General features: G+C 38.6%; 3 protein-coding genes across 5 annotated transcripts; 1 reads left to right on the top strand and 2 right to left on the bottom strand.

Moving 5' to 3' along the window:
• Positions 1 to 249: 249 nt before the first annotated feature.
• Positions 250 to 3,060, bottom strand: mrpl44 (mitochondrial ribosomal protein L44). Its single transcript, XM_086035895.1, has 4 exons — positions 2,815 to 3,060; positions 1,118 to 1,586; positions 813 to 991; positions 250 to 733 (listed from the first exon to the last, which is right to left on the bottom strand). The coding sequence occupies exons 1-4, from the start codon at positions 2,988 to 2,990 to the stop codon at positions 559 to 561; spliced, it is 999 nt and encodes a 332-aa protein (XP_085892021.1). The 5' UTR covers positions 2,991 to 3,060; the 3' UTR covers positions 250 to 558.
• On the top strand, positions 3,040 to 6,290 carry dnaaf1 (dynein axonemal assembly factor 1). 2 transcript variants are annotated; one of them, XM_086035893.1, is made up of 3 exons: positions 3,040 to 3,360; positions 3,799 to 4,101; positions 5,323 to 6,290. In XM_086035893.1, exons 1-3 carry the CDS (start codon positions 3,123 to 3,125, stop codon positions 6,009 to 6,011), a joined length of 1,230 nt encoding a protein of 409 aa, XP_085892019.1. In that variant the 5' UTR covers positions 3,040 to 3,122; the 3' UTR covers positions 6,012 to 6,290. The 2 variants fall into 2 exon arrangements, with proteins under 2 accessions (XP_085892019.1, XP_085892018.1); XM_086035892.1 differs by having other exon boundaries at positions 3,044 to 4,101.
• Positions 6,291 to 7,238: 948 nt separating this feature from the next.
• mffa (mitochondrial fission factor a) lies at positions 7,239 to 14,062 on the bottom strand. Of its 2 annotated transcripts, XM_086035896.1 has the most exons (8): positions 13,839 to 14,062; positions 13,001 to 13,218; positions 11,271 to 11,443; positions 11,061 to 11,152; positions 9,375 to 9,539; positions 8,153 to 8,209; positions 7,887 to 7,971; positions 7,239 to 7,785 (listed from the first exon to the last, which is right to left on the bottom strand). In XM_086035896.1, exons 1-8 carry the CDS (start codon positions 13,847 to 13,849, stop codon positions 7,654 to 7,656), a joined length of 933 nt encoding a protein of 310 aa, XP_085892022.1. In that variant the 5' UTR covers positions 13,850 to 14,062; the 3' UTR covers positions 7,239 to 7,653. The 2 variants fall into 2 exon arrangements, with proteins under 2 accessions (XP_085892022.1, XP_085892023.1); XM_086035897.1 differs by lacking the exon at positions 9,375 to 9,539 and having other exon boundaries at positions 13,839 to 14,060.
• Positions 14,063 to 14,878: the final 816 nt, after the last annotated feature.

Below are 14,878 nucleotides of genomic sequence, written 5' to 3'. Positions count from 1 at the left end.
TTAGCTTGATAAAGGAACTTAAATTGAATTTAAATCAATATTTGGTGAAATAAGTAATTTTAGTTAGCCAATACTTGCATGCCAAAAAGCATGCAATTCAGTACTGAAACAAAAACTGTGTAACATTTTTCTTATAAATGCCATCTCAAATAACTATCATGCAAGAAAACTAGACAATAGCATACAGATTTCTTTCTGCATCATCAACACGATAAAGTTCTCATGATTTTAATCACTTAAGAACAGGCATAGAGCAAATCTGTTTTTTATTATTGAAAAGCCACAAACTGACTATAACTGCAATTGTATATTTACATTGGTACAATGGGAGAGAGTTTTGTAACATTGATTATTTTTCCTGTAAGTTACCCAGGGCAAACATTTTCATACATGTATTCAACAACATTTTCATACATGTATTCTTAAAGTGAATACAAAACCTGGGACATTTTCACCATTTTAAGACCACAAAACAGACAATGATCCAAATAAGTACATTATTTCACGTAGCGAACATGTTCTCCAGTTACGAGGAGCAACCCAAGTGTTCTTGTTTTATTATTTGCTTCTGACTGTTTGAAGTAAAGGATGCTCATGCTGTGGTGGTGGACTAAAGTCGAAGGGTCTGCGGTCCTCAGTGTAGCCATAGAGTTCCCGCAGGGCCACACGAGCTGCTTCCTCCTCCGCTGCAATAAGTGTCTCACCTGGACCCTGGGCCAGGAGCTTCTTATCACTAAATGTATAAAATGAAGAAAACAGAATAACTAAAAACAAATCAGATATGTTATATGTAAATAAACCTACCTACATACCTGTATAAACCAACAAAATAGAGTGGCAGAACAGTGCTGGACCCAGCAGACCTGATGAGGCGGGGCTCTGGTAGGGGAACATTCCTCTTATTTAGTTCCTCCACCAGAAGGCCCATAGGATTGACCACTGTCCACATATCAAACAGGTCTTTTCCGATTAACTGGGAAACTAGGAAATCCTGAGTTTGAGAAGATACATAAACCCGTGAGAAGGGAATTATATTCAACACATTGTTTTCAAACAGACAACAGAGCTAAACACAGATCTCTGACCTCATTATTTGAACTGATTGATCAACTCTCACCCTGAGGAAATATCCTGTCCGCTCTGTTCCACCGTTCTCATGTAGTGCTCCAATCACTGCCATGAATGTAGAATGAAGCACATTGTCCGGGATAGGGAATTGTAAACTCATGGTTAGATCTTCAACGCCAAGATTTCGAGCTACATTGCTCACTAGGGCTGCACTAGTAAGGTGTCTTACAACACTTTCCACCCCTTCTGTTGGCAGGCTGGGAAAGCTAGCCCTGCACCAATCAGTAAGGAAGCTTTTTGTGAAGGCATCTCCCTGTGCACTCAACTCAATATTATCATTCAGAGCAAGAGCTGTGACTTCAGAGTCCATGCCCAGCTCTTGTCTTCTTTTCAGTTCCGCCTGCAGGTAACAGGGATTTATGAACGCTGTTTTCAGTTGCTCCAAGGAAAAGTTTTCATGGAGGCGGGTGCTGAAAGCCTGAACCTCAGCATGGTAATCCCAATTAGGCTTTTGAGATCTGAAAGAAATCAGATGTGTAGCTGATTAGCGTGTTGTATTTTGAAAAGCAATCATGGAATGAATATTTTATGTGAAATTGTTATGAGGTATAAAAGCAGAAATTTAAACGATTCCTTTAACCTCAAATTAAAATAAAATATGGGTGACAATTACACTAACCATCGAAATAAGGTATACTTGTAGTGGACGTATTAAGTGACCCAATACAAGATAAAACAGCTGTATAAAAACTGGTACCTATAATGCTGAGTTTGATTTTTCCTGTCATTGTTAGACGTTTATATGGTATAGTGGTACAATGCATGATGCTGAGCGATGTGTATAACAATTTACTCCATTTAGCCCAATGTGGAGGGCAAACTCTTCAACATCTCTTAGAATGAAGCAGGGCAGCTGTAAATGCTGAAAAGTGCAAACTACAGTCACACCAATAAACATGTCACTCGAAACACACTCATGTGCTTATTCATATACAGTGCTGATGAGCATAAATGAGTACACCCCAACAGGTTTGTAAGAACACCTTTAGTTTCCTTTCAGAATAAAGATTTTCTATGGGATAGTATACTACAAAATACTCCCACATATATGAACAATTGAATGCCAACAAGATTTGTTCATTGTTACATACAAAAAAAGTAATTTTCTTAACGCATTTATTAAAGACCATGTTGCAAAAATAAGTCTACCCCGAGAAAAGACTGACAACTTGTTAATTCCAAGCCGAGCAGACATGTGCTGTCCATAAAAGTTATGGATGTCATACAAAATGCAAGCTATAGTCGTTTTTGTTGCGGGCTGTATTATTATTTTTGCATCCATTAAATTGATGAAACTTTTTGGACACATTTTGGAATTGTTATGTTCATTGAGATATTGAATAAAATCTTAATTTATCAAGGGGAGCATGCTCATGCTGAGCACTGTCGCTTATGCATTGACTATGGGGATATATTGGACATCGTTTTTGATTAAGTTCCGTACAATTTCGTAAATTGCTCTGAATGGGCATCATTGCTTACTTATTACCTGGGCTAGTAGGAAACACGATTGTATGCTCACGATCCACACGAGACCAAGTGATAATTAAACCACAATGCAATACAAAGATTTGCACATTACTAGCATTACGTGTTGAATAAATACGAGTTAAGTAAATACGTAACAATTAATCCATCCCCTGATGTGATTTCGAACGAGGTTGTTTTAGCCGACGTTAGCTTCACCTTGGTTTCGGAGGTGGAGGACCTTCAAGCTTTAGTTTTTTTGCCATTAGGTTTGTGTAGGGCCTCATCCAACGCTTTATCCCTCGAACCTGCGTGACTGTGACATTCCAACTCAAATGTTGGCAGTATGTCCCAAACGTCAACGCGCCTCGACGAAGAATAACCCCTGACGCCATGCTTATTACTTTGACAGGGATGTGCGTCAGCTAAACTAGTCCGACGGGAAACAAGTGACAATGGCTGGTAGCCAGAGCGTTACCATAGAAACAAAAAACATCAACTTACTCATTGAGTCATTTGCTGATTGAATGAACTACAGCTGGCTAAGGATTTCTTTCTTCACTTACACCTTTTGCACAATGTTGCTTGGCGAGGTTGGTGAAAGTAAATATGATAGAACGTCAACGTCAACAGCCATTCAAATGGAACTTAAAGACGGCGAAACATCTGCTCAAGTTGCCACAATACAGGATGGACATGGAGAAAAGAAAGAACATGGAAAGCAGCCAGGGCCGCGGATGACCAAGACTTTTTTAAAAGAGCACTGTAAGCAGTACAAACTCTACTCAACACCATGCCTGAATGACACCTTGTATCTGCATTTTAAAGGTTTCGCTAGCATTGAAAATTTGGAGGAGTACACAGGACTTAAGTGTCTTTGGTTGGAAAGCAATGGGCTACAACAGATTGGTAACTTGAATGCACAGGTTGACCTTCGCTCCCTGTTTCTTCAGCAGAACCTTATCCGCAAGCTGGAAAATCTCGAGCCTCTAAAAAGCTTGTGCACACTGAACGTCTCCAATAACTACATACAGACTATTGAGAACATTTCCTGCCTTCCTCAGCTTACTACTCTGCAGATTGCCCATAACAAACTGGAGTCAATTGGGGACATAGAGCACCTGAGTCAGTGTCTATCCATCAGTGTGCTGGATCTATCTCACAACCTATTAACTGATCCTTGTATTCTTGTTGTGCTTGAAGCCATGCCTGAACTAAGAGTCCTTAACTTGATGGGAAATGAAGTTGTGACAAAGATCCCCAACTACAGAAAGACACTGATTGTCCGCCTCAAGCAGCTTACCTTCCTCGACGACAGGCCTGTTTTCCCCAAAGACAAGGCGTGCGCAGAGGCTTGGGCACTTGGTGGAATTGAGGAGGAACGCAAGGCGAGAGAGCAATGGAACACACGGGAAAGGAGAAAAATTCAAGAAGGCTTGGATGCTTTGGCAATGATTCGAAAGAAAGCCCAGGAGAAACAACGCATGAAAGTGGATAGTGACAGAGGTTGGCAGTTTTAATACTCATATACGTCGATTTGCACATTTTTCATCTTTCCAAAGTGCCATGAGACAGGTTGGTAATAAGAACAGCCAACAAAAAGAAATACAGGAGACAATACTTTTTTTTTTTAGCATAGGGGGCACCCCAAACCCCAACATGTCTTGAATGCACAGTGAAAGTTGCAGCGCTCAAAAAATCAGACGTCATTACTCAACTAGACATGGTTTGGAGTATGCCAAGTAACCGGTAGCGATGGGCGATACTGGCTAAAAATAAAATCTCAATTTTTTTCACACACACACACAAAACACATCCCGGGATGCCCCCCACATTTCCACCATTTTTTCATGGGAAAACATATACGGAATGTTTTTATCAGTGTTTTTTTTTTTTTTTTAGAATTCTTTGTGTTTGAAAGGAATAGTGTGAGGGTCGACTGCTGTACTTCTTCCCTGTTTTTGTAGAATACTTAGTGCGGTCGACCCAGACTCTATCTCCAGTGGCCCCTACATATTAAAATATACAAAATCATAACTTAAACAAAAAAATGTACACAGCTGATTAGGTTTTGGTGGGGGTTAACCTTGACCTTGAGTAGCACATCAATATTAAAGGTAAGTCAACCCCCAAATGTTTTTTACAAGAATATGTTCTATGCAGGCCCACTATTCTAAAGATGGCATTCTGATTAATATTACCTGAGCCTTGAGCAACTGTGATGTCATTTTCAGTCGACAGAAGTGACAAAATGGCCGCACCCTGAGATGGCTAAAAACAGGTGCATTTTGCTGCCTGACTCATATTATACAAATTCAATATTAATCAGAATGCCATGTTTAGACTAGTCAAGGCTTATAGAACATATTTTGGGGGTTGACTTTCCCTTTAACAAGATCAACAAAGCGCATCGTCAATATGTCATAGCCATATAAATGCACATCACATTTGGCTTAGTGCTTACCTCACAGGTGACGTTACTAGTTTAACCGCATGGTCTCAGAAAAAATAGGGACAGTCGACATTGTCTTAGACTACTCCCAGCGTTACCCACCCGATGCCTCAACACGCGAGTTGCTGGCTTATTGCACACCTTATGTTCCTGATGACCCTCTTTAATTGGGTACATTTGTGTGTGTCTTAAATGTATGCTAGTACTCAAGTGACATGAAAAAAATCATTGTGTTTAGTACATATAAAGATGTTTCTCTTTCTGGTCAATTTCAGATGAAACCGAGACTTTAATCAATCCAGAGGCTTCTTGTGGGGAACCACCTTCAGACAAAATGCAAGTATTTGTTCAGGACACCTTAGATGCTCATGAGGAGTTTATACAAAACAAAACAAAACAGCTGCCACACGAAAAGCATCCAAACCAATACTTTGAAGTAAAGGAATATGATGAGGAATCACGCAAAGAAGATAATCGGGAAGAGCCAGCGAGAGTGGTTCTAAGCAACAACGCAGGGCAAGAAGTGAACATCGCACGTCAGCCACTTCCTTTGATAAGAGCGACTTCCCCTGAATCATCACATAGTCCTGGGCCACTGGTGACCGAACTAGTGGATGCTGAGCAGTTGGAAACCATTCCACAAACTCTTCCACTACATGTTGATGATCTGCCCGACCTGGAAGATTTGGAGCCAGAAAACATCTCAGAAATCTCTTCCTATACGATAGTGAGACCAAGAATAGAAGTAATTACAGGGGATGACAGTGAGAGTGAATCAGTCAGAAAAGTAGACCCTTTTAGTGCAGGTAATCCCGTGTGTTCAAGTCTACGCAAGTCAACCAAAGCTCCCGATTCATCTTTGATATATCCAGAAGATAGGGACACTTGTGAACCAGATGCAAAATTCAAAACAAGACAACTGCCCTTTAAACCACACTGCCTGATTGAGGAGCTTCAAAATTGAGGTGGCCTTTGGTTGAGGACGCAATCTGACTGATTAACCCGTTTAGGTTGTTAAGTAGGATGCTCAGTGTCTAGATTCCAGTGGCAGATACAAACGTGGACAAAAGTGTTGGTACCCCCCTGTTAATGAAAGAAAAACCCACAGCGGTCACAGAAATAGCTTGATTCTGACAAAGTTCATAATAAATGAGAATTAAATGAAAATTAACATTGCTTTCAAATTGAATTGTGGTTCAACATATATGAATAAATGAACTTGTGAAACAGGTCTTGACAAATATTATAGTACGTCATTGCGTTGCACAACCTTTTGAAACAATCACTACAATCAAATGTCATTTAACTTTCAGTGAGACTTTTGCACCTCTCAGCAGGTATTTTGGCTCGCTCTTCATGAGCAAACTGCTCCAATTGTCTCAGGTTTGAAGGGTGCGCTTTCTCTTGATGGCATGTTTCATCTCCCGTAGCTTGGCTGGACTGTCATTGCTGTGTACTGGACACATTTTTGCAACAATACATTAAGAAAAAAAAATGGTGCATTGACAAATGTATTCAAAATAAGTGGCTCACATTTGTGAGTGTATTTTGTATTGTACTATGTCACAGAAAACACTGATTCGAAAAGAGAGCTTAAGGTTTGTTGGCTTGTACTGTACTCATTTTATGTTGAATTATGTACAAACGTCCCTTTTAGTGTTGTCAGAAATGTTAGAGGGACTGTTTAAGCTCCATTACCGTGAGAATTCTGCATAAAATAAGAGACATGGAAATTAGGTCTTGCTCTTGATTACAAAGTTTGATTAATATGGGGAGGAAATCTCTGTTTAATCTTTGGGATCAGTTAAGGGTCATTGACCTACCTCTATGATATGAAAATAAAAACGTCTGTCTTCTTTTTTTTACGACACATGTAACAGATATTTACTTCAGTAAAATTTGGAATTATTGTCCAATCATCAAAGAGAATGAATATTTCAATTCACAGACTATTTTCTGTGAAACCAGATTCAACAGAAAGATCAAAACTGTCTTGTATTATTCTCATAGAAACTATTCTCAAAACGTCACGCTTTCATGTTTCGTTGTTCACCAAAAATCAGCACCGGCGAGGCCACGTTGAGGTAACTTGAGCTGCCTGCCGTGCCCTGAGATGATATGCCAAAGTACAACTAATATTGGTATTTCAATTTAGCTTTACAAAGTGCGCAAATCAGTACACACATCAGTATCACGGCTCCATTTTCTTCCTTTGGTAAACAGAGCTGTATTTTATTAATGAAATACACCTTTCTAAAGCAATACATATTTACAAGAAGTAACACACCAAGCATTGCTCAACATTTATATTCAGAAAGAAAATATAGCATTACTCCTTTCTAAAGTGATACATATTTACAAGTCATGCTTAGCATTGCTCAACATTTGTATTTAAAAGCAAAACAAACAGAAAACTAACAAAAACACAAAATAAAAAATAAAAAAACTGTACAATACTTGTATATTTAATAAACCAAAGAAAACATGAGTGCGTCGTGCAATAGGCTATGGTCTTGCTCAGGTTGCCGCAAGTGTAACATGTCACACACAGCATAGAGATATTATGTTGACTTATTTTGCAGTGGTGCCAGCAATAGAGATGTACTTTAACGTCTTAACCACACCCACGTGTTAACGAGCCAGAAAGCTACAGTGACAGAGTACAGGATCATCTCCCGTTTTGCTCGCTCCTTATTCTCCTCTTCCAGAAGCTGGAGCCGTCGATTTAACTTGATAAGCTACAGATTGAAAGTAAGAAATAAATAGAAATCAGTACATTTTCGCCAGATCAGCTCTCTCAGCCACAAAATAGTGATGATCACATTGCGAAGAAACCAACCTGTCGTCGAAGGGTTGCTGCGTCAACAACGGTCATGTCATCAGATCCCCCATCCAGAGAGCCTTCGTATGTTGATAATGCAAACCTTAAACAACAGTTGCACAACAGACTATATTAAAACATGTTTGACATACCTCATGTAAACAGTCTATGCAATTTTGTGTATTTGTTTCAAGACAAATGGTGCATCAATTGAGAGGAGTAGGTGGGAAAGGATGGGTTAAAGGAGAAGAACAAGATGAAAACTGAGTGCTACGTGATGTTACCTGGAGTCATGCAGGGGGTTGGAGCTTGAAGCTGACCCCCCTCGCAGTGATGGTTTTCTATAGGGGGGGAGGAAATACAGGTTTGGGAAAAAGGGAAACATAAGCGCTAGCTAGCACTTGCACAAAGCACAGTTCCAAAAGCATGCAAATAAATGAGGATGAGGATACCTATACACCCAAAGGCCAGACAATCAAATTAAATGATACATTTCTTGACAATGCTTTCCAAAGTGGTCAAAAAATATTTTTTAGTTTTGACAATTTGCAAACAATGTGCGTGGGCCTTAATTTTAGTTGAATCTATTTCACCTGCCAAACACATTTACCTCGTTTGGGAAGAGTTTGCTTTTGCTAAAGTAAGATTTAAGGTAATCCAATCTCTTAAAGATTAGCTCAGGCATTCGTTACAAGTAATTTTTGGGTGGGAATATAAATATTTTCCGTATGTACGCTGACCATCTTATTTTCAGTAACAGTTTTAGAACGTCAGTTTTGTCGACGAAAGGCACAAACAGTAAATAAACAGTACACTTTAAGGGAACCCTGGGGCACAGTTCATGTGTAACTAGCAAATTAGGATATCATGAAGTTAAAAAAACGGGTAACAGTTTTTATTTGTTAGGTACACTTAACTAATAATGATTTTGGTATAAATATACAGTAATGCACAGTGCATAATATTGTTAGTGAACGTTACCCAGATTAGTCATATTTTCAACTATTGCCTCAAGGATTATGAGAAAATGTATGTACACACTAATTGTGTTCCTGAAAATTGACTAATATGCACTTCCCCATTTGTTTTTAAGTGGCATGATTGACAACAGTGAAACGTGTTAAAACTCAAAACCGAGTTGACGCTGAACATTACGGCACACTGCAGTGTTGGTTGGCACTGCAATCTCGTCGCCTTTGAAAAGTAAAACTTCAAATGCCATTTCAACTTCACAGTACTAGCACCTAACTTTAAATAGACTTATTACACAATGAAAACTGATATGCCATCTGACTTTTCCACCTGAAATGCTTAACGCATTGGTCCATTACTAAAAACCCTATAGCTTTACATATGTCTAAAAAAAAAAAAAAAAAAACTACTATGCTATCTAACTAATCAAAACTGAGATATTGAGGGGGCTTGACTGGTAGATAAGACCGCCATCTAGCTGTGTGAAGCTCTCTTTACTGGCCGAATGATAGATTGTGGCAATTGGGAGGTCACCTGCGAGGGTTTTCATCCAAGACCTCAAGGACCTGCTGGTAGGCCCGACGTGTAGTGCACTGGAGGAAAGATAAAACGCCACTAGCGCTGTACAGGCTGTGTTCTTCTTCAGCCACGGTGGGAGGGGAAGGGGGGTGAAGAGTGGCTGGGGGGGAGGCTGTTGCACTGCTTGGAGGCAACCATTTAGAGCAGCCAATTTAGAGAAAATAATAAGGAAAGGAAACAGGAAGAGAGAAGGGAACAGGGAAGGAGAGGGAAGACAAATGAGGAAAAGGAACTATCCTCAAATGTGTCAGTTCTGCATCGGTGCTGAATAGCTTTGAGAAAAGATTGTGTGACAGCCAAAGCACCACACAAAAAACAGCCAGGAGGATGGCATGCAAATTGGACGCCTGAAGAAGGCAAATGAATTGGATTCTAATTACAAGCTCTCACGTGCATTCATTTTTAGGAATGCTGTGCCCATGGTAAATGAAATGGCAATGTTGATCCTACACGGCGAAGTAAGAGAAAAACATACTACAACTAGGGCTGCCAAGATTAGTCGACTAATCACGATGTCGCCGACGATTAAAAACGTCGACAATTCATTTGAATACTCGACGCGTTTGCTGTAATATACGTTATAGTGCAAAATATATATATTTTTTTGTTCTAAGTGCATACCACATTTTGATTGTGTAAATCAATTTTGCACTTTTAAATTATGCATACTAGTGAAGAAAAAAAAAACCTTTTGGATGAAGGTTAAATTAAGACAAAATTAAAAATCACTGCAAGTGTTAATTTTAGTTTTAATGGTGCATATGTGAAGCCCTTTGAGACTTTCCTGTGATTAAGGGCTATATAAATAAATTTGACTTGACTTTTCTTTAGCACAGTGCATTTTCACAATTTACTCCTCTGATTTCATGACTTCAATGTTAAAAAAAAGTCGTGGTGCCCAAGAAGAGTGAAATATGTACGCAAGTATTTCTTTTTGTATTCATATTTTGGTTCCATTTTAAAATACACTAAACAATTACAACAAAAAAATTAAGGCCAGAGTATAGCCATCAATTTAAGTTGCTGCCTATTGTATAAAAATGTCAGGAATTATGGTATAAATTACTAAATTTAATCAAAGTTGAATGTACTATCATCTTAACTTTCTTTACGATTAGTTTGTGCATAAAGAATTCAAGCTTTAAGCGAATTATGGTTATTATAATAGCAGCAGCCTACTGCTGCGATTTGCCGCGATTTATATACCTAATTAGTCGACTAATCGCGACTCCTGTTGGTGAATAGCCGACTAGCAAAACAATCGTTTGTGGCAGCCCTAATTAGAACATAAGAAACATTCAATCATGAGCTAGGAAAAAGGGATTATGTAGCAACTGTGCATTCATTCAACGCTTCTATATGATGATCCTGGGGCACTTTCCTTCTCGATTACAAACATTCCACACATGACAAACCTTTTGACAATTTGTTCTTATTTAACCCAAAAGAAATAATTGAGGAGACAAGTTTTAATGCATTATTGACCCCCCCGCCACTAAAAAAAAAAAAGGATTGAAATGATTATAATGTGGCAATGAAGACAACAATGCCTCTATGGCAAAAAGATGAAAACAGAAAGAAGCGGGAAAAAGATGCAGCGTGAAAGAAGGGTGTGGTACCAATGACTAAACAAATACTCACGCTGAATCGTTATGCATCAGTTGACTGCTATGCCGGACAGCTGCATTTTCACTAGCTGAGCGTTCTCGTCTCGATCGCCCTTGGGGCCGCAACTAAAACAAATGCCAATTATCAATGACTGACTAAGATTTACTGTAAGACAGAGTTTTATTTTGCTTAATTGATTTTCCCATCGTGTAATGGAACAGGATTGATTGCTCTTTCACTTACCGCGGCATCACTTTCTGGAGCTGCCCTATGCTGCTCCTCCTCCAGGAAGTCAAGAGGTCGCTCACTGAGTGTGAGTACTCTCGGTGGGGTCTTCAGGGACAAGGCCTCTAACGGTGTTGACTGGATTAAATCCAGGTCTCTCGGTCTTGAAAACTGGTTGGCATCATTGTCACCTGAAGTAAAAAGGAATTATCGTATTTCATTTAAGCCTGTAACAACACAGACATCGAAACCGTACTTGTGACACTCTAAGACTCAAAACTATAGTATTTGGCAGAACCGCGAAACGCTCCTTCTATCTCAAGAGTTTGTACTTTAATTCCAGATACAGCCATGGAAGCTCACATATAAGTTAATTTAAGACTAGACTGATACATTTCTTTAGCAAGCCTCCTCCAACTGCATGTCATGTGACTTTTTTCTGGGGATGGTCATCTAAGCAAAACTGAGGCTACCATTAATGCTAGTTCAACTACGCAGTGCAGAAGAGTGGAGGAAATGTAGCTAGAACTATGAATAGAACTGAAATTACTGATCCTCCAAGCTAATTTGGGCCATTAGCATGGTAACATTTAAGCTACCAGGGTGAGAGCAGAGATGGAAATTGCGTGGTCGACCAGAGACAGACTGTTTGCCAAAAGTGCGCCCAGAAACGTCCTGTTACCGAATTAATTTGATTAATTATACATATATTGTAACTAAAATGATATATATATATGCATGTCATAAAATGCACAAATATTAATAATATAAATACTATAATTTTTATTTTCACTTTTTTAATTAAAAAAAAAAACTAACAAAAAAAAAAACACTTAATCATGCATAAGACCGTGGGTCAGAAATTGTGATACAAATTGAATTAGGGCTACAACAAATCATTTTAATAATTAATTAACTGATGAATTGGATTAAAACCATGGTATAATTTCCCCTTTTCAAAACAGCACATCATTCCAAACTGATTGTGCAGATGCACAAACAAATTAATCACGATTCTGTTACTGGTTTGGTCCATAACATGTCAGAAAATAGGAACAAAATCGATTTCCAAAGTAAAAGCAGGTGTTTGCAATGATGCAATGTCGTGCAGGGACCAGTGGAACCAGTCGAACGTCATATGATATGGTTTGTAGACAATTACAATATTGACGTCTTTGTAACAGAATAGAGGATGGTAATTACCACTCGATTTTTTTTTTTAATTAAAATAGTGCTTCTCTCTCACTGACACGTTATTTTTACATCTTTGATTGAAACAGTAAATAATAATAAATTCTGCCTGTGTGAAAGCCACATGTCTAAGCTCTTTAATTCTTTTGGAATTATGTTTCTGTCTGCTACAGGGGCATTTTGTAAACGTTGAATTTCTGGGAGAACTTCAGGTTTTCAAGGGTAATTCCAAAGGAGACCTTAAGTTTTGGGGAGCTGTTGAGAAAGGCGCTTTAGGCCTTAATGGGTCAACCTTGGTCTATCATCACAGTCCTAATATTAGTGTATGAACAGTGAATAAAAGTATCAAAACAATTCCAAAGTCAACACTCCATCACTGCCTCTTGAATATATTTTTTCATCATGTTGTAGCTGGTACATTTGTACAATTGTACCACAACTACAAAGCAATTAAGAGGAAGTCCTGGATGGTACATGTCAACAACTGTACCACAACTACAAAGCAATTAAGAGGAAGTCCTGGATGTTATATCGAGGATACAAAAAAGTAGACAGACCTGAGACAACAATTCTTTCCGGGACCTGCATTATAACACTGTGAGGAAGCTGCTGCGAGCCAAGACCGGAGTCCTCCTGGCCTTGTGGAGCCACTTTAAGCATCTCAGGTATGCGCATCCTCTGGCTGATCCCCTCGGTGTACTCCAAATCATAGTGGATGCGGTTGATTTCTGCCATCTCGGCAATGGGAGAGGGGAATGTTGCGCCGCTCATTTGGCTGTGCAGAAATATTAAGTAAACTTTTGACTGACATCTTTAGTTATCATACAGTCAATGTTGACATTATGCATAGCACATGACTCACAGCAACAATTTAATATTCACATTCTGATAGTGTACTCATGTCATTGAGAGCCATTTAAAATGTATGATTTAAAAACAAATCACATGATGAAAACAAAACAGTCCCTTGACAGACTATAAACGGAGGCTGATTGTCAGCTGAATATTTCAGAACAGTGCACGGACTGTAAGGACAAACTAGATGCAGCTGTTAGTTACATATAAAGAGCCAGGGAAAGTATTCATGAAAGAGATCAAGCCGATCGCAATAATGACAGGTAATTCCTTTTGCAAGGCAGTTAAAGATGGCAATTTCGAAAAAGTCATGATCTTCTCATTAGCATTGGTTGCTACATAGCGGTCACCCTCAAATTGTTGACACCACTATTCGCAAATACTTACATAAAACGCGATTAGCTTGAAGTGATGTGCCCTCGTTTAGTTAAGTTTTGTAATAGCTCACATTCAGGGAAAAAAACTTTACATAACTGTGTTTATGACGCTAAGTGATCAGCTAGCATTAGCGCCATTGAAGCGGAGAGTTCAGTTTCTCACCCTTTGCTCATTTGCTGAAGGTAGCTATTTCCTCAAAATGTTTCTGAATAAAGATCCCGAGTCGCGAAAAAGCCTTCACATTTACCCCAAATGTGTGGGAATAAAACAGAGCAGTGAAAATTGCAAAAGACTGGAGCTGTCGAAGAGGAACTTCTCTCATTCTCCTGCGTGCTCAGTAGGACAGGAAAGGGCCTTATCACCACGGGAAGTGACGTCACGGAGACGACCGCTCAAATCGAAAGCAGAAACGTTTTTACGAACAAAGTTGTACGTGTAAACTAATTTTCCAAAACATTAGGTTCACTTGCAAAAAATTACGAGACCACTTTGAACAATATAAATTGATATTGTATTACATCATCTATTAAAATGACAAATCATAAAACCAGTAACAAAGTGAATGACTGAATATGGTTGTTGACATTTTATTGGCTGAGATTTTTTGAAAAAAATCTCGATAGCCTACAATGTAATATCTGTTTAAACAAAACTGCTATGAATGGTCACATAATGCCATCAAACACAACATGTCTAATGGACAAATTTAGCTGGATATTCTTTGAAGTTTTTGTGCACTCCCATTAATCTCCAGGTTCACCTCTATAAATCATAACATTGTACCTACACTTTATTTCAAAAAGTAAAACTCAAAGAATCATTCATATTAGTTTTTTCATTAACCGTGTAGACATAAATTATATTGTCCAGAAACAACGTATCATCATGTAATCATGAAATTTCCCCTCTGCGTTAAGATGTTATAATGCATGAATCGTGGTATGCCTCTTTTTTTTCCCCCAATTCAACTACTAATATAAAAATGTCCACGGTATTATACTATTATTTAATATCTAATATGTAGATCTATCTATCTATCTATCTATCTATCTATCTATCTATCTATCTATCTATCTATCTATCTATCTATCTATCTATCTATCTATCTATCTATCTATCTATCTATCTATCTATCTATCTATCTATCCATCTATCTATCTAGACGGAATGTAATCGCCTTCATGGTGTAACTCGATTTCCAG

This window comes from Filicampus tigris, chromosome 7, assembly GCF_054856515.1.
Source record: "Filicampus tigris isolate MCC_2025a chromosome 7, RoL_Ftig_1.0, whole genome shotgun sequence".
NCBI classification, from domain to species: domain Eukaryota; kingdom Metazoa; phylum Chordata; class Actinopteri; order Syngnathiformes; family Syngnathidae; genus Filicampus; species Filicampus tigris.
Note: the sequence above shows the minus strand (reverse complement) of the source record. Positions and strands in the feature narration are given on the sequence as shown.